Consider the following 19,653-nt stretch of genomic DNA (forward strand, 5'->3'; position numbering starts at 1 on the left):
CTTGAAATTCCTTTGGTCGTTCAAGGCTCAACTCAAGTGCCATCTCCTTTGTGAAAGCTTTCCTAAATCTTCCAGTGACTTTGTTTTATGGTTTGATTTTTTTGTTTATTTGTTTTTGGTGAGAGGTTAACATGAACTGCTTCCCAATTCTATGAGTCTTTGACTGACAAAGAAAATCTGGTTTGGGTTGGGCAGTAGTAAAGCTTCTTCCAGTTCTAAAATCCTTGGATCCATACTCCATAGTCAGGGAATTTGGAACTTATTTAAGAAATAAGACATATGGGGCAGCTAGGTGGCGCAGTGGATAGAGCACCGGCCCTGGAGTCAGGAGTACCTGAGTTCAAATCCGACCTCAGACACTTAATATAATTACCTAGCTGTGTGGCCTTGGGCAAGCCACTTAACCCCATTGCCTTGCCAAAAAGAAAAAGAAAAGAAATAAGACATAAGAAAAATAAAAAAATCAAGCAAAGACTATCACAATGTGTAACTACAGAAGTCAATATGAGAAGAGATCAAGACAAACAAGGAAATCTAAATTGAAGACTTAAAACCTAAGCTAGGGCTGAATGAATATATGCTATTTGGACCTTCAGGGATGGAAGGAAAACTGAAAAAGCACAGAAATAGGAGGGAAATAAGTATTACACTGATGATTATGATGATGTTTGTCCTTTGTTCTTGAAGGCAGACCCTGATATCAAGGAAGTGATGCCATGACAACAAGCCAATTGAATTTGAGTGACAGAGGTGCTGTGTGCTAAATCACCAGTCACACTTTTTCCTACAGAATCATCTGGTCCAGCAGTCAGATAATAATCAGGGTTAAATGACTTATTTGTCCAAGGTCACACAGCTAATAAGTGTCAAGTATCTAAGGAGGGAAATATGTAAGACACTAAATTCCAACTATTAAGCAGATAAACATGTATTCATTGGGAGAATGATGTCATTAACATGTCCAGGCTTCTTACTGAGGGGAGAAGATAAACAAGCAAAAATGGATTAGTCTCAGGGTTTCCTTCCTTTATTCCTTCTTCTTCCAGTTACCAAGGTAACTTCACAGCCCCATTATTAGGCATACTTAAATCCCTATTACTGTATTTGGTTATGTAATGTCATTAAATCTATCACATGTGTATAATAGAGATTCTGTACAAGTTCTTTCTCCACAAGCATTTTGCATTTGGCAGATTTTAAAAAACATCTTGTACTCAAGGATAGTTTTTCCTTTTCAACTCCATATTACTTACTGTAGTGCTCTCTCCAAGTGAATGAAATGGGTAACCATTGAAGTGATTGTTTAATCTGGTCTCACTAATTAAAATTACATAGAATATTTGAAACTATACAGAAATTGGAAAACAAAAAACCTATGTTACATTAAAAATCTATACCAGCAAAGATTTTAAATAAAATGGGCCATCAAATTATAATTATGTGTATAAGAGGGCAGCCAGTGTGGAGAATTATAGAGATCTGAGCAATTTCTGATTATTGTAATTACTTGACCCATCTTTAAGCCATAAAAGGATTTTCCTCCATAGGCATTAATTTTCTATAATGAATGGAAGGTTTTACCAGGTTTTCAAAACACTTTTTAAAATTAAATTTCTTCTCAGTTTCCAATATGTACAGTGAAAGATTTTAATGATATAGCTTCCTTTTATTATTGTAATTATGTTATATTTTCCTTTTCCTAATAGAGTCACATCTTATTTACCCTTACTTCCCACAATGACCTCAAGCTGCACTGCCAAACAACCACCTCCATTCTTTGGCCATTTTGCTGTCTACTCACTCTTCCCTTATCAATCCCACTTTATCTACCAACCGTACAATAGAACTTTTCCTCTTCTCTCTTATGCTTGTGAGGACTCTGTGTGCACATGCAAATAGGTGTATTTTACCAAGAAGGTAATTTTTTCTTTAATTAATTGGTCTTATGTGATATATACAAATCTGTCTCCCCTTGTATTCAGGGTTTAGTACCAAAGCTAAACTGCTTAACAAAGCTAAATGCTCAGAAGTTCAGATCTGTTTCCACTCATTTCATCTTCTATCCACCCCAGTTGCCATGGACTGTGAAAAGCACTAGGTATAGAAAGAAAAAAATGGGGGCAGCTAGGTGGTGCAGTGTATAGAGCACAGGCCTGGAGTTAGGAGGACCTGAGTTCAAATCAGACTTCAGACACTTAATAATTACCTAGATATGTGACCTTGGACAAGTCACTTAACCCCACTGCCTTGCAAAAACCTAAAAAAAAAACCTAATCCCTGCCCTCAAGAATCTTACATTCAAATGTGGATAAAACATGTACAAAAACAGGTACTAAAGATTAGAAAAAGCAACCTTAAAAAGACAGAGGCAGCTGGGAAAACTGAGAAAGCTCTCCTGCAGAAAGTAGCATTTGAGGTGAGTCTGGAAGAAAGCCAGTTTTCTAAGAGCTGAAGGGGATAAAGGCAAACTATTCCAAGGTCATGGACAGTAAAAAGGAATAGATTGGGGAGATGGGAGTGTCATAAGTATGAGAAACAGTTAGTAGACTAATATGGCTAGATCAAAGTTCTAGTAGAGGGTGGAAAAATGTTAAGAAGGCAAGAAAGAGATCAGATTGTAAAGAACTTGAAATACCAAAATTTTCAATTGTTTTCAAGGAGGCAAATGAGATTTACTGAATAGGGTCACTTTTGGGGAGGCTAGGTGTCGAGTGGATAAAGCACAGGCCCTGGAGTCAGGAGTACCTGGGTTCAAATCTGGTCTCAGACACTTACTAATTACCTAGCTGTGTGGCCTTGGGCAAGCCACTTAACTCAGTTTGCCTTGCAAAAAAAAAAAAAACCTAAAAAAAAGATTTACTGAATAGGGAGATGATGTGATCAGGACTGTGTTTTAGGAAATTCACTCTGACAACTGTATAGAGAACAAATAAAAGGGGCAGGACAATCAATCAGGAGGCTATGGTAATAGTCCAGGAAGGAGTTAATAAGAAGTCTGAATTAAGGTAGGGCTATGCATGGAGACAATGACACATAGAGGGAAGGATATTGTTTAATTAAAAATTACAAGATTTGACAGCTATCTGGAACATAAAGGATAAGTGATAGGGAAGAATCTGGGGTCGCAGTGAGGTTACAAACCTGGTTACTAAATAGTGACACCCTCATGGAAAGGTGAGTTTGGCCATAAGCAACTATTCAATAGGTTGTTTATGAAGTGAGACAGATGCTTGAGATGAATATACATATGTAATATACATAAAGTGCTTTGCAAATCTTAAAAGTGCTATTTAATGTTTTACATAATTGCACATATCTATTGCTTACCATCTCAGAAAGGGGGGGAAGGGTATAAAAATGTAGAGAATTTGGACTCAATTTTAAATAATTTTTTTTAAAAAGGACTATTTAAATGCCTACTATCATCATCATCATTTTTAAGTCTGCAGCTAGGTATCATCTGTTCTGAGATGACAACTGAACCAATGGGAACTGAGGAAATCACAATATCCATAAATAAGAGGGTCCATGACAGAATCTTGGAGAACATCTGTAGTATGGGAGAGTGGGAAGAGGGGTGTGATATGGACAAAAATGCAACAATGGAGACTGAGAAGGATTGAGGACAAGTAGAGAACCAATAGTGCAGTGTCACAAAAACCTAGAGAGGAGTATCTAGGAAGATAAATTAATCAAAAGAACTAAATGTAGTAAGAACCAGAAAATGTACCAGACAGAATCCTGATGGGGAAATCCAAGAAAAAAATCACAATGAATCTTTTCCATTTCAGATTGGAATAGTCTGACAGAGAGAGGTCATCAAAGTCTGGCTCAAAGGCATTCTAGCATCCAGGGAGAGACTACACCACACAGTACACCAAGAAGAGATCCCTAACTACAACAAGCTCACAGTGGAAATGAGTGATCCAATTCTGGGTCACAAATTCAGGGCAGACCTGTACCCAGAGGGTAGAATTCAAGGCTACTAGTAGTAGCAGGCTCTCAGTGTATATAGAGATGACTAAGTTCAGAAGCAAGCAATGTGGTGTGGTTCAGATCTAGGAGCAGAAAGGATCTTGGTTCCAGCTTATAGCCTTGTCTGAAACCTGCAAAACGAATAACTAGGTCAGGAATCGAAAATCGAAGGAAAACCTGCAGTTCTATTACTAGGAATCAGCAGCTCAGGCAAAAACATGGGTAGTGAACTTGCAGAGCTGAGACCAGAGGGGTGATATTCAGACTTTGTTCTAGATTCAACTAATCTGCGGTCATTGAAAACTTATAGGTCAGGTGGCTAGGTGGCGCAGTGGATGGGGCATCAGCCCTGGAGTCAGGAGTACCTGACTTCAAATCCGACCTCAGACACTTAATAATTACCTAGTTGTGTGGCCTTAGGCAAGTCACTTAATCCCACTGCCCTGTAATGATGATGATAATATAACAGAACTTCTGAAAACTTATAGGTCCCCAGCTTGAGCTCAAATCTCACTCAAAAACTCCCAAGAAAGTCAGAAACAGAAACAATCTAGATCCTCCCACCAGAAGTGCCCAGAGTCTGGATTTAATATCAAATAAGTCAGGAAGGATTCTGGCGAAATAAGAAAATAAAACAAGAATCCCACCACAAAAAGTGGGGTCAAGACACAAATTCAGAAGAGGATTCCAAAACAAATAAAAGGAGAGCACATCTACCAAATCCAGCCCCAGCACAAAGTCAAATAGAATTCCTAGAAGAGATGAAGAGTTGATTTTAAGTTGAATTTTTTTTTTATGAATGAGAGTGCCGGAAGAAAAAAACTGGGTAAGAAAAGACAGTTACAGAATAAAGAACTGGGAAATCTGGCACAAGCAAAAAAATGCCCTGAAAATGAGAATTGACCAGATAGGAGCCAATGACTCCAAGAGACAAGCTATATTAAAACAAAGTCAAATGACTAAAGATATAGAAAAAAATATCTAAGATATTTCACAGTAAAAATAATGACCAAGAAAATAAATGGAGAAGAAAAAATATTAAGGATCAATAAACTATCTTAAAGCCATGAGTAGGAAAAAAGAGCCTAGACATCGTATTTCAAGAAATTAAAACAAACTGTCCAGATCTCTTAGAATCAAAGGGCAAAACAGAAATAAAATACCTGCTAGTCACATCCTCCAAAGACACTACTAAATGAAAACACCTAAGAATATTATAGCCAAAATCCAGAGCTTTCAAGTCAAAGAAGGGGCTTAAGTAGTACAATGTCGCAGTCAAATTCACACATGATTTAGAATCCACATGTAAAAAGAGCATAGATCTTGGAATATGATAATTTCAGAAGACAAAGAAAATAAGAAAGCAAGCAAGAATAACTTACTCAGAAAACTGAGCTTGATCCTTCAAGGAGGAGAGGGAGGAAGGCGCCTTTAATAAAACAGAGGACTTGGAGGTGGCTAGGTCGTGCAGTGGATAGAGCACCGGCCCTGGAGTCACGAGTATCTGAGTTCAAATCCAGCCTCAGACATTTAATAATTACCCAACTGTGTGGCCTTGGGCAAGCCACTTAACCCCATTTGCCTTGCAAAAAAAACCAAACCTAAATAAAATAGAAGACTTCCATCATTTTTTAGGAAAAGTTTCATAGAAACTAGGAAGCTAAAATGTTAAGTGTTAAGAGAAATATAAAAAGGTAAACACAAATAAGTGATCATAAGTTACTAAACAAAGTAGAAAATATGTACCCTCTAGCATTATCAAGAGGGAGTGGTTCTGCTATGTCTTGATGACTTCAAAAATGAAGGGAAAAAAGAAGCGAAGAGGGATAAATTGAGGAAGGGTGGTTTAAGTAAAAATATCCCACATAATCAGTGTAAGATAGCCATACAAACAAGAGTGTGGAAGCGGGAGGAAATGGTTGACTCTGGAACCTCACTCTTTTTCTGATAAAGGCCAAAGGGAACCAATCCTGAGAGGTAAGAAGGGCTGCAGACAGATGTATCCAAGACAATAATTTGAACTTGAGTCTTCCTGACTTTCTCTTTAATTTTTTTTAAGTTTTTGCAAGGCAATGGGGTAAAGTGACTTGCCCAAGGGTCACACAGCTAGTTGATTATTAAATGTCTGAGGCTGGATTTGAACTCAGGTCCTCCTGACTCCAGGGCCAATGCTCTATTCAATGTGCCACCAAGCTGCCCCTCTGACTTTCTCATTAGTGTTCTATGCACTAGTGGTACCATCTAACTGCCTCAGGAATGAACACTTGAGAGAGGACTACATTAGGTACATACGTAAGAAGGAAGATCAATGAATTAAGAGGGCAGGCAGATTAAGGGACAGATTAGATTGTTTCTAAGCAAAATAAATTCAACTAGAAATGTACAAAAATATTTAAATCTTTTTGAGGAGAGGAAGAATGGGAATCTATGTGATGGAACAAATGGACCGAAATAAATGATGAAAAGGATAGTTTCAGAGAAATCTGGGAAGATTTATATGAACTAATATAGAACTAAGCAACAGAACCAGGAGAACAATTACTCCAATGACAACAATATGGTAAAGTTGATCAATTTTCAAAGACTTAGGATCTATATAATGACCAACTATAATTCTTGAAGAAAAAAGATTTTCTGTTTTCTTTCTGAGAAGTACAGGACTCAAAATGAAACACAAAATTTTTGGACATGGCAATGGGAAAATTTATTTTGCAAGTTTGTAACAAAGGATTTTATTTTCTTTTGTTCTCAATTGAGAGGAAGGGAATTAAGAGTAGGAGGGAGAGGAGGTAATTGTTGTTGATTAAATATATATGCATAATTTTTAAATTATCAATGTTCAGTGGAACTGAGGATCAGTTAGGAAGGAATAGAGGATTGTCTTACTGAAGTGAAAGCTCAGTTGAGACTGGATAATAGATTTCTGGTAGACCCAGTTAGCACAGTTTTGTGATTTTCTACAGCTCCATACAGCAGCACATGGTTACAAGTGAAGGAGGCAGATGATCCCAGGAATCCAGGGTTGGGGTTTGGTAAGGCATGATTAGTGATTATCAATAAACAATAAGCAATCATTATATAACAAGCACAGTGCTAAGCTAAAACACAGCTAAATCACAATCTAAAGGGGGAGCAACATGCAAACAACTTTTTTTACAATCAACTATGTAAGAGAGTGAGCTGACAGCACAACAGATAGATTACTGGATATGAAAACAAGAAGACCTGCATTCAAATTTGGCTTCAAGTCCCTATTTGATTGATGTAGGACCCTGGGCAAGTCACAACCTTTATTTGCCCATTTCCCTCAACTGTAAAATGAGGATAATGCTAATATACTCCACTCCTTCCAGGGTTGTTCTGAAGATCAAATGAACATCTAGCACAGTGCCTGGCATATAGTTGGTGCTAGAGAAATGCTAATTTTCCTTACTACAAAAGTAGATGAAAAGTAGACTCAGAATGAAAGAAGGAAGGCATTAGGAGAAAGAGAAAGAAATCAGAAAAGGCATCTTGGGGAAATAAGAGTGACAGGTATATGTATCAGCAAAATGACCAATGCAGGTAGTTCTTAGAGTACATGGAACTGCTAGTAAATAAAAATATTCTTATATTTCTTAAAGAAAATATTATTTTATTATCCTCTCATCCCTTTAGATTTAAACCTTGATTTTAAAGAAAATAAAATGGATCCTCTTTTTATTCTATTCTAAAACCTACAAGATGTTGAGTGACTCTTCATAAAACCCCACTTAACTACCCCTAGAAGCTGGGTGTTCTAATAGTGCGTCAGACATCACTTAGTACTACATCCCCTAGGAACTTACATTCACAATTGAGAACTATTTTACACTGTTGATAGTCAATAGTTTTAGCATTAACTCTGCCATATAAAAAAGATACAGTTTATTCACATTCCACAGCACAGATAGAATGTCCATTTTTTTTAGGTTTTTCAAGGCAATGGGGTTAAGTGGCTTGCCCAAGGCCACACGGCTAGGTAATTATTAAGTGTCTGACACCGGATTTGAACTCAGATACTCCTGACTCCAGGGCCAGCACTCTATCCACTGTGCCACCTAGCCGCCCCTTAGAATGTCCATTTTTTAACTGACTTTTAGCTTTTACCAGCTGTCTCCGACTCCCCAGATATTGTTTTCGTTTTTTGCTTTGTCATCTAAAAATGAGCAAAGTGACAAAGTGACTCATTCAAGGCCAGAATAAATAAGATTTAATTCAGCTTTATAGATGCTTAAATGAAAAGCCCAAAGGAATAATTTTATCCAACTTTTAAAAAATCAAATTAAGCACCATGTAAGTCTATTCTTTTAAGAGATTTTTGGCTTTAAAAAACTTATCTTAATTCAATAAACAGGCCTTACATTTCCATAAAGACACACTAATACATATGTAAACAAATGTAAACAACCAGACAGCTAGAACAATGTTCAGTATTCCCATAAAAATCCCTTGAGATTCAATGAGATCATTCACACTGCAAGTCTATTCCACCTTCTTTCTTTCCAAAAAGTTAGCTTCTTTCTGCAAAGAAAATTACAACTACAACTCTCACAGGTAGTCAGAAAATTATATTATAGTGCAGTACATGCACTGGTTTTGGTTGTGCAAAACTTTTTAACTTAATATAATCAAAATTAATCATTTTATATCTCATAATGCTCTATCTCATTTGGGCATAAATTCTTCTCTTCTGACAGGTAAACCATTAAATATTAACTATTAACTCCTCTATTATTTTGCTCCTGACATCGACCCTGTATGTCTAAATCATGGACAGTATAGTACTATGACTCCTGTAGCAGAGAGCCAATAATCCATTCATCTATCTCTCATAGTAGATTGACTACAAAATTATTCTTAAATTTTGTTTTTGAAATTTTACAATTATTTCCTCTTTCCTATTTCCAGTTTGCGTTTAATCACTCAGCAATTCTTTCTCTGAAAAGAACTCATTTCTATTTTGCCCAATTAGTCACAGTATTTTATATCAAACCTGGAATAACAAACAGAATGTCAAAACTGGAAAACAAGTTTAAAGATAATGTAATACAATTTCCTTATTGAGATGGAAAATGGGACCTGAAGAGGCGAAGTGAATTATCCAAAAAAAAATATCACAGATCTCCAGAATATCAGCTTTTAGCAAATTAAGGTGATTATTTCTAGTTTTATTGACCCTCCCTACCATCCCCATGCATCTTACTTTTCATCATTAAATAAATGGTCAGCTACCTGGTTTTAAAATTAGATGTGAATAAAACTAGGCCTGCTATATTAGACATAAAATACATGGGCTGGCACAAAAAAAGCACTTAATAGACACTTATTCATTCATTTATGCAAGACTGAAACATCTTTCTGGAATCTTCAACATCTGAAGAATACATATCTTTGTCTGCAAAAAGTGGCCACATACTGCTCTAAAAGAGTCCCATCAGGACAAGTGCAGCTTAACAGTGACTGGTGGGGGAGGGCAGCTAGGTGGTGTAGTGGATAGAGCAGTGGCCCTGGAGTTAGGAGGACCTGAGTTCAAATATGACCTCAGACACTTAATAATTACCTGGCTGTGTGGCCCTGGGCAAGCCACTTAACCCCATTGCCTAGCAAAAATCTATTAAAAAAAAGGGGAGGGACTGGGACTCAGCTAGTAAAGACCACTAATCTGGGGCCTCAGCTCCCTAAGTGTGAGGACTTTATATTCTCCCCTTAACCTTTAACAACTTATGAGTCTAAGATTCCTCCCCTAGCTCTGAATTATATTTGTGGTGACAGGCCATCTTGCCTTTAAATCAAGGTAGAACACAGAAAACCAGGATAATGGGAATGGTACCAAGTAAGTACTCTGAAACCATTAACACCAGAAGGACAAGCTCCGTTAATGGTTCTTCCCCACCATACAAGCCCATTATAATTTTACTCTGGAATCAACATTTCCACCCTACCATCTCTATTCTCTTTGTCACACAGTTAGGGGGGGAAAAATGTGCTAAGTTAGCTTCTATGTCTTCTTGAATTCTGGTCCTTCTAGAGTTAAAAAAAATCAAGTGATTCTGAGAAAGCAGAGCCGCTCTTATAAATTCCTGAAGTTAACTTCCCACGTGTAGCAGCATCTCAACCACATTTTTCCCCGGGAGGGAAAATTAAAAGTACCACCAGACCGTCCCCTCCAGAACGTCAGGGTCTTAGGTCTTAAACTTTTTAAATCCCCTTTCAGGACCGGCCCGTAACCAGACCGAGCAGGTAGCTGATCGACATTTGTAAAATAAAGAATAACTTCTGTAGCCCCGGAGAACCTAGGAAACCGCTGGTCCCGAAAGTGATCCTGCAAGCCTGGAGATCGGGAACATCCCAAATCCCCGACTTGAACCCCGACAAACGCACTACGAGCGCCCGCTCTCCGGGCCGTAGATCCCGGACCTCTGGCGCTGGACTCCCGAACCTCGGGAAACCCGACCCCCTGGCCCCGGAACCAGGCTCCCGGCGGGCTCCGGGCCACACGCACGCACCCGGCCAAGGCCCCTCCCGCAGGACCGTCCCGGCCTCCCCAGGGCCGAGGGGCTAGGTCTCGGGGGCCCCGCCCCCGATGTACGGACCGAGGGCAGCGCGCGGCCTCCTCTCTCACGGAAGGGGAGGCCCTGAGCTCGGCTCGGCCCCGGGCACGTTTTCACCTCGGAGCCGCGCACCGGGCGGGCCACCGTCGCCGCTCCCTTACCGAAGGCCAGCGTCCCCCGTACGAAGGGGCTAGAAATCGTCCTCCTCCCGCCACCGCTCGGAACGCGCGCGGCCGCCACGAAACCGCCGCCGCCGCCGCCGCCCCCGCCGCCGCCGCCGCCGCCGCCGCCGCCCGGGCCGCTCTGCGCGCGGGGTCCGACTGCGTCACACGCCGGTTGTCGTCATAAACGCGCCGCGAGCGCTTTTTCCTCGGCGCGCTCGCATTGGCTGTCGTGGCCGCCACTCGGCGGTGGCCCCGATACTCATTGGCCAAGGTGTCGTTTGAAACCGAACGGGGGGGGGGGGTAGAACTTTGAGGGTGGGGGCGGGGTAAGGGCAAGAGAAATGAAGACGAAGGGAGATGGGGCAGAGATGGGGAGGGGGGATTGGGAACGGGTTGGGGTGGGGGGAAAAAAAAGAGGGTGGAATGGCGAGTGAAGGAGCGAGGAAGTGAAGGAGTAGTCCCGCCCTCCTCTGTCACCCCGTTGCGATTGGTTGGGAATGCATCGTTGCGTCACAGAAGGGAACCTAGAACCGGAGCCGGGGGGGGGGGGGGGGGGCCCGGGAAAATTATGTCGCCTCCTTTAAGCCCCGCCTCGCTGCATTCTTAGGCGGGGTTGGCGGAGGGAGCCAGGGTAGTCACTCCTTGGACCAATCAGAAGCAAGAACACTTCGGGTGGCATGGCAACTCAGCATTTGCTGCGGGGGCTTGTGGGAAAGCTCTTCCTCCCAGCCCAGCCCCGCACGTTTCTACTCCCCATGACTTCTGGGCTGTTTCCATGTGCGTTGTTGCCTAGGACCGACTGCCAGCCCCGCCTCACTGAGGCGTGGGGAAGGGAAGAGCCGGGAGGCGATGTTGCGGGCCAGTTTCCTGATCTTTCCATCTTTCCCAACCTCCCCCCATCCCGTCCTCATTGCCTCCTCACCACAGATCCCTCTTGCGTGCAGCGAACAGATTGAGTAGCCTTTTTTCCAAGCATAAACCCTGGAATGCCTTCACTAGGGTCAGGAGAGAATCAGAAAAGGGAACAGGATGCAGCTTCTCACCCCAAGGGGTCCCATCCCCTTTCAATGCACGCTGCTTCTAATTGAAAAGTCTCCCTGGGACACCCCCCCCCCCTCCATCACTCAAACGCAGAGGACAGATGTGACACAACCCAGACTGATGAACATTAAATGCCATGGGGTTTGCCCAAACACATACCTTCTTGAATATCTGATCATGCCAAAGTAAAGTATGAGGGCATTTAAGAGACCTTGGAAGTAAGGACCCAGCCTATCCTCTCCACAAGTATGTGTATTCACCACCACACCCCCATTCACTCATAGTGCAATTTGCTCATTCACATGTAACTAATGGTTTACATTTTGCAAAATCCTTTTGCAAAATATGCATTATCTCATTTTGACCTCACAAGAGTCCTGTGAGGTAATTATTGTTATTCCCACTATACAGAGGCTAGTAATTATCTGAAACCAGATTAGGATTTGTTCTTTCTGAATCCAAGCTTAATCCAATTCCTAGAATCCACATCTGCCCCTTTCCAGAAATCTTCATTAACCACAGGGGAAGACAAAATTAAGGCTACTAAGGGAGTTAAACTGAGACTCCAAACAGATAACTATAATGCTAATTATATAAGTGAATTAGAGAACTACCAGCCATAATGTCATGCAAATCTTTCTACTGGGAAATCTTAGAAGAGGTGATATTAGTCAGGTTTAGGGAATTAGGTAAGAATTAAATAAAAACAGGTTATTCTAGACATAAAGAATAGAAAAGAGAAAATGTATGTTTGCAAAATAAAATCATTCAGGTTAGCAGGAGCCTTTATGGAAGAAATTAATATGAGATCAGGTTAGAGAGATATAGGGACACCAAATTGTGGAGGAGTTTGACCTTGGGAGGCAATATTTAGCCAATGAACATATTTGGGTAGAGAGCTGACAGCCAGATTTTTTTTTAGTTTTTTTGCAAGGCAAATGGGGTTAAGTGGCTTGCCCAAGGCCACACAGCTAGGTAATTATTAAGTGTCTGAGACCGGATTTGAACCCAGGTACTCCTGACTCCAGGGCCGGTGCTTTATCCACTGCGCCACCTAGCCACCCCAACCAGATTTCTTTTAAGAATTGTTATTCTGGAAATGGAAATAGCTGGAAGAAAGTATAGAAGTATAGAAGCTAATTCAATAAATAGTTTGGAGGGTAGCAATGAGACCAGTAGTGGAATAATCACAAAAGAAATAGACAGGGGCGGCTAGGTGGCGCAGTGGATAAAGCACCGGCCCTGGAGTCAGGAGTACCTGGGTTCAAATCCGGTCTCAGACACTTAATAATTACCTAGCTGTGTGGCCTTGGGCAAGCCACTTAACCCCATTTGCCTTGCAAAAAAAAAAGAAATAGAGAAATGGGAATGAATTTTTAAAATGTGCAGATAGAATCAAAAGGCCTTGATAATAATTAGATTGAAATCCTTAGGATTTCATTAGATTAGAGAATTTAATTAGCCAGTTAGGACTCTGCCTTTACCAATGTAATTGGTATTGGGAATTGTTCTGCAATTTTAAGTCTTAAGAGAGCTGACTGAGGGACTGATAGGTTAAATATGGCAGGGTCTCACAGATGCTCATGTCAAAGGCTAGGTCTGAATGTAAGTCTGACTCCAAAGTGGGCTTTTTATTGACTATACCATGCTGCTTATCTAACTAATTGGATTTGGGACTTAAAAGGGAGGGAAGAGTCAAGTTTAAATACAAAAGTTTTGAAAATGGAAAACTGAATGAATGGTGATACCACAGATTGAAAAAAGAAAAATGAATGGAAAAAAGCATGTTAAGGCTTTTGTTAATGTACAAATCATTTTGGTAAACATTAAGAATACAAATACAAAAGCAAAAACATTCTTCAAGGAGTTTATTTTCTGATAAAAGACACCATCTATATAGTAGAGTGGTAACCAGGGACTCTTTGGTCCATAAAGTTAAGAGGATGGTGAATAGGGACCTGGGGAGTAGACTGACATATCCCAAACAGAACAATGGCAGAGCAGATTCAATCTTCCTTAACGAGAAGGAACCAGAAGGAGGGAGAGAAGTGAGTTATGACTGGGGCTTTCTTGGAATCTTGTGGTCCAGGAGATGCAGTCACCAAATAAGAGAGTATAGACTTCAGAGCAAAAGTTCCACCAGACACAGTCTCATGTATTGGACCTCTAGGGAATCTGAGAGGAGATAGTGAAGTGAAAGCTGGCTACTACAATAAGGGGAATTTAGAAAAAAAGTGAACCCAGTTTGAGGAAGGTTGAATTTGAAGTAGAGATGGGACATCTAGGTAGAATAGTCCAGAAAGCAGCTGAAGATACTATTAATAACTAGCATTTACATAAGGATTTAAGGTATGTTTTACAAAGTGTTTCACAAATATTTTTATTTTCATAACAAATATGGGGCTATTATAACCATTTTTACCAATGAGAAAACTGAGGCAGTCAGAAGTTAAAGGACTTTACCAGGATTACATAGCTAGAAAATGTCCAAAGCCAGATTTGAATCTTCCCAACTTCAGGTCCAGCAATGATTCTTAGCTTAAATAGTATAGAGAAGGTAGTCAAGAACAAACTCATAGGGAACACCTACATTAAAGGGTCAGGAAAAGGATGAGGAACCCACAAAAATAGAACCTGTAAGAAAAACAGAATCAGGAGAATGTGAAGTGAATAAAACCAAGAAAGGAGAAAGAGTTATGTAGGAGGATGTGGTCAAGGATGTCAGAAATAAGAGATCTAAGAGAATAAAATCTGAAAATAAAATCTGTGGAGCTGCCGTTTAGAATTGAAATTGTTCTCTTTCCTCTCCCTGCTGGCTTTCTGGACTTTCTTCAAGACTCAGTTGGAATCCCAGTCTTCATTCTATGATTATTTTTCATTTACATTGTATAAGTCTTGGGGGTGGCTAGGTGGTGCAGTGGATAGAGCACCGGCCCTGGAGTCAGGAGGACCTGAGTTCAAATCCGACCTCACACACTTAATAATTACCTAGTTGTGTGGTCTTGGGCAAGTCACTAAACCCCCATTGCCTTGCACAAAACAAGAAAACCTTAAATTATATTGTCTTGTATATAAAGTTGCACATATTCGTATTTGCACATTGTTCTCAATTTCCCCCCTTTTTTTTTGGTATCCCCCAGGGTATAGAAATGCTTCAATTTTTTTTTTTAACAATGCAGACTGACCGAAAGGGAGTATGGTGGGATAGGTTAATGCCAGAGGAAAAAAAGGGCTAGATGCCTCTTCTCCCTCATAAGTTCCAGATGAAGATAAAAGGAACGATATCACAGGATATGCGCTATAGCTTTCGAGTATTCTTGTTAGTATCGTTATGGAACCATTAAGAGGTTTACCGAGATCCGGTTCTTTTCTGGAGTCCTCAATGACCCCTCCCTGGCCCAATACTAGGACCCGGAATCTGCTAAGGAAAAAGAAATGTTTCCAGGACTCTAGATCAGGTAGACTGAATCTAGGAACTAAGCATTTGCTGATTAGGGAAAATAGTTTCTCGGAGGGAATATTCTACAAGCCCCCGAATGCCAGATTACTAAAGTCGATCCGGTCTCCCTTTCGGGGGGCTGGCCCCTGACATTCCCAGGTATAAGGCGCCCTCTCCTGGACTACACCGACCTCTGGCACCCAAAATGACAGGTACTTGCGGCTCACTTCCTTCCTTATGCCTAAGCGAACCGAAATTCTTTTGTTTATACCTCATCTTAGATATAGCCACACGTAAGACTCAGGAGAAGGCGCACGGCCGGAAGTCAGTGCCCTTTGGCCTTTGTATTCTGAGCATTCAACCCGGGGCTTGGCACACGGCGCCTGCTTAATCAATACTTATTTCGATGGATCGATAGCTCTCCTAGTCCTCCGCTACCAGGGCCGTTCCCGGACTCCTCTCCCAAAGTGTCCTGGTTTCTGGTTTCCGCTGGAGGATCCGGAGCAAAGTGTCCTGATTCGGGCTCTGAGGAAAGGACTGGGGAGCGGGGAACAGGGACTGAGCTTCCCAGTCCTCTTCGCTGGAAACGGGGGCGGCCTCGGGCTTTTGAGGAAGGGCCAGGGCCAGGGCCAGGGCCAGGGCCAGGGCCAGGGCTGGCTTCTGCCCTCAGGCTCTCGGGGTCTGCCCGGCTCTTCCCCGGCGCGGAGAGGACGGCGCTCCGGACAGCTGCAGCGCTGGGAAGAGGGCGGACTGCGGGATAGGTTGCGGGGGGCGAGCGGGGGACAGAAGGGAATGGGGGGTGGGGAGAAGTGGGGAGGAAGAGAGGGGGCGCACAGCCAAGTCCTGCCCGCCCTCGGCCCCCGGGAGCCGCCAAGCGAGTGGACAGAGGGCTGGGGTAGGGAGCCGAGGGAAGGGGCCCCCCAGGGCCGGGGCTGCGGGCGCCAGGCCCCGGCCCGGCTCTGGCTCCGCCTCCCGGCCCCGCCTCTCCGGCCCGGCTCCCGGGCCTGCGCCGGCGCGGCCTTGTCGCCTCCGGACCCCGGCCGTCCGGCCGCCCCGGGGTAAGTGGCCAAGTCCTGGGGGGGGGGGGAGGAAGCGAGGCGGGCCTGGCCCGGGAGGGACGGAGGGCGCAGGCTCTCCGAGGCGGGCTGCCCTGCGCCTGGCCCGGCTCCGCTCGCTGCTCCTGGGCGGCCCCCGCCTCCCTCCTCCCCCGCTGCTCCCACGGATCCTCCCTCGCGAGCCGCGTGGTCCCGGGCCGGGGGCCGGCCTGCAGAGACCCGGGCCCGGGACGCGGTTTGGGCGGCGCTGCTGCGCCACACCGGGGCTGCCCGCCCATCCCTGGGGCTACGCGGGTCCCGAGCCCGAGGCCGCCCCCCGCCCCGCAAGTCCGCCTTCCACTGGCGAGAACCGGGGCGACCCGGCGGGAGGATGCTGAGCCTTTAACCCCCCCAGGAGGGCAAAGCCCCGAGGTGCCTGTTCCAAAAGGACCCCGCGGGCCGCCCTTCCCCGCCGCACACCCCGCTGTGATCCTGGGCTAGTGGTCTCCCTCCTTCGGGGCCTCTGCTTCCTCCTTTACAAGAATCCGTTCGAGGACACCCCCAACCCCGGGAAATAAGGGATGGACAATCAGTCGGTATCTCCTGACCTCTCTGTGGGTGAAGAGCCCTGATCTGAGAATCAGGAGACTTGAGTTCTGGTCCGGGCTCAATGATTTATCAGTTGTATGACTTGGGTAACTCATCTGTAAAGTGGTAACCATAGTGGATAGAGCGCCGGCCCTGGAGTCAGGAGGACCTGAGTTCAAATCCGACCTCGGACACTTACTAATGACCTAGCTGTGTGGCCTTGGGCAAGCCTTTTAACCCCATTGCCTTGCAAAAAACCTTTAAAAAATTGGTTACAACAATAATCCTTCTATTACCAATCTTATAAGATTATTGAGAAGAAAGTATAACTGGACTATAGTATTAAAGATTACTATAGTAATACTATTGCAAAGAATCTACTTTCTAAGGAAATTTTCATAGAATTCTTTCAAAGTCAAATCGTTTCTTTTGGAAGTAATAAGTTTTCTGCCAATGGAAGAATTCAAGGGGGTGTAAGGGTAGCTGATTATTTGTCCAGCTTGTTATAGGGTTTTCTTTTTGTTTATGGTATAGGTTGAATCCCCACCTAAATTTATATTCTGTGATTCTGTAATTTTTATTTTAGTTTTTTTGGCAGGGCAATGGAGTTAAGTGACTTGCCCAAGGTCACACAGCTAGGTCATTATTAAGTGTCTGAGGGCGGATTTGAACTCAGGTACTCCTGACTCCAGGGCTGGTGCTCTAACCACTGCAACACCTAGCCCCCCTAATTCTGTAATTTTTAAAGCTTCTGCAAACCTTGATTAAAATCAGGAATTGGTTACTTGGTCTTATCCTGTATGTCCACTGGCCAGTGGCAAGATTCACTAAGTGATCACACTAGCCCAACCAGGACCAATGAGAGAAAGTTATAGGACAATAGATTTCAGTTTGATATAAGAGAAAACTTCAACAAAAAAATCGCCCCACAGGGAACAGACTGCCTTGAGAGGAATGAAGGGAGGGACTTGGAGTAGGGAGGGAGGGAGGAGTAAATATCTTCTGAAGGCTCTGAGACTTCTTTCAGCTCTGAGAATTCTGTTTAAGGAATATTTATTGAGACCATTTCTCATGTGCTGAGGATCTGAAAACTAAAAGAAAAAACCAGGTCCTGCCTAAAAGAATTTACATTCTGCTAGGAAGAAGCAAGGGATACAGATAAGTATATACAAAGTAATTAGTCCCTCAAGGACTAACACCGAGGAATCAAGAAAGGTAATCTTATTCTTGAGATTTCTAAATTCTCATGGTCCACTGAGTGGACCCTTCATGTCATTTTGCCAACCTCTCCTTTTCTGCTGGAATTGGTGCAGTAAAGGTAGTCCTGAAGTTAGGAGTGAGAAGATGTAGTCTTGGCTGTGTTATCAATTGATTCCATGTATGGTGTATATGGATAATGTGGGGGTGGGGTAGGGTTAAAGAAGTTTGCAGATGACCCCCAGAGTCTCAAATGAAAAACTGAGGAGTATTGTTTTTTTTCCTGTGGCCCATGGGAAGGCATGAGGGCTTCCTGAGCAAAGATCAATGTGGGCAAGTAACTCTGGATGGGAATTGAATCTATGGCAGGAATCTAAACAGAAGAGATCAAGTCCTGATCTCAGGTGGGAGGCATGGGAAGGGGGATTGAGGGAGCTAAGTGATGTGCCCTGGGTCACATAGTATGTTTTTGAGGTAGGATTTGAATTCACATCTTTCTGAATTCAAATCCAGAGCTGAGTCTTTGATATCATCTTGCTATGTATTTCTCTTTCCCTCTGTTTGAGATTCTCTTTGTCTAGGTTTTTCTGTTTCTCTATGCTGCTGTTTCCATTGAATCTCTCCCTATCCATTTTCTCTCTCACCTTTCACTTTTCCCTTTGTATCTCTGACCTTTTCTGCTTACTCATTTGGTCACCAGAGAAGGGGCTCCCAGAGCCACTTACCACCCCCACCCCACCCCACCCCCCCCCCATTTTGTTTTTTGTTTTTGTTTGTTTTTTAGTTTTTGCGAGGCAATGGGGTTAAGTGGCTTGCCCAAGGCCACACAGCTGGGTAATTATTAAATGTCTGAGGTGGGATTTGAACTCAGGTACTCCTGACTACAGGGCTGGTGCTCTATCCACTGCACCACCTAGCTGCCCCCTTACCACCTCTTTCTCAATGTCTGTCAGTCTCAGAATTGCATTCACACCGTCTACCCAATCCCTTCACATCAATCTAGGTCAATTGATCTGTCCTGATCACTCTTGAATGCCTAACACTATTCCTGGTGAGATTGTAAAGGAAAAGCAAAACAGCCCCTGCTGGAGAGTTCTTATTGAAAGGTGACAAGCCAACTTCCCCCCACCCTCCATGAGCTCTGGAACATGACAGATCCTGGAAAAACAATACTTCTATGAATGCCTTTCACCAGTTAGAGAGTAAACCTGATTGTGCAAAAATCTTTCAAATGGGTATCACGTGAACCAGGAATTGCTGCCTCTGCCCTGATGCTGAAAGTACTCTACTGCCTGTCTGTTAGAGCTCCAGCTTCCTGACCTCCCTGGGGAGTGGCTCTTTCAGCACCCATGTGGATAAAACAGACCTGGTATGAATCCAATCAACTAAAATGGGCTGGCTTAATCTCCCTCTTTGCCCCACCCCAAAGCACTCAGGAACAGGCTAGAAGGTCCATGCCTAGACTGGCCTGTGGAGACAGGCTTTAGGTTTAGAGTCAGCATAATCTGTGGTCTCTCAAGGGAGGAAGATCTGGTTCCCAAAAGAACCTGGTGGTCTAGAATTATAGCCATATGAGGTAGTTCCAGAGGAACTCAGTTCTGACTACTGAGATCAGCAGACTAATCTGTCTGGTTAGTCCTTTG

The 19,653-nt window shown here is 43.1% G+C and overlaps 2 protein-coding genes across 7 annotated transcripts in view; one reads left to right on the plus strand and one right to left on the minus strand.

Moving 5' to 3' along the window:
* LOC141508582 (nuclear pore complex protein Nup98-Nup96-like) overlaps window positions 1-11,934 on the minus strand; it is a 92,041-nt gene extending 80,107 nt beyond the window's left edge. For 2 of the 3 annotated variants that reach the window (XM_074217347.1, XM_074217345.1), the window contains exon 1: window positions 10,709-10,815. The gene's annotated coding sequence lies outside the window, so the exon portion shown is untranslated. Of the gene's footprint in view, window positions 1-10,708; window positions 10,816-11,911 lie in introns of those variants that run through there. The other variant, XM_074217346.1, reaches the window with a different exon arrangement.
* A 4,049-nt stretch (window positions 11,935-15,983) lies between these two features.
* PGAP2 (post-GPI attachment to proteins 2) overlaps window positions 15,984-19,653 on the plus strand; it is a 38,808-nt gene continuing 35,138 nt past the window's right edge. For 3 of the 4 annotated variants that reach the window (XM_074217353.1, XM_074217348.1, XM_074217349.1), the window contains exon 1: window positions 15,984-16,249. In XM_074217353.1, the coding sequence (XP_074073454.1) occupies window positions 15,984-16,249 (266 nt within the window). Of the gene's footprint in view, window positions 16,250-18,817; window positions 19,380-19,653 lie in introns of those variants that run through there. The other variant, XM_074217350.1, reaches the window with a different exon arrangement.

The sequence above is a fragment of the Macrotis lagotis genome, chromosome 1, assembly GCF_037893015.1.
Source record: "Macrotis lagotis isolate mMagLag1 chromosome 1, bilby.v1.9.chrom.fasta, whole genome shotgun sequence".
Classification (NCBI taxonomy): domain Eukaryota; kingdom Metazoa; phylum Chordata; class Mammalia; order Peramelemorphia; family Peramelidae; genus Macrotis; species Macrotis lagotis.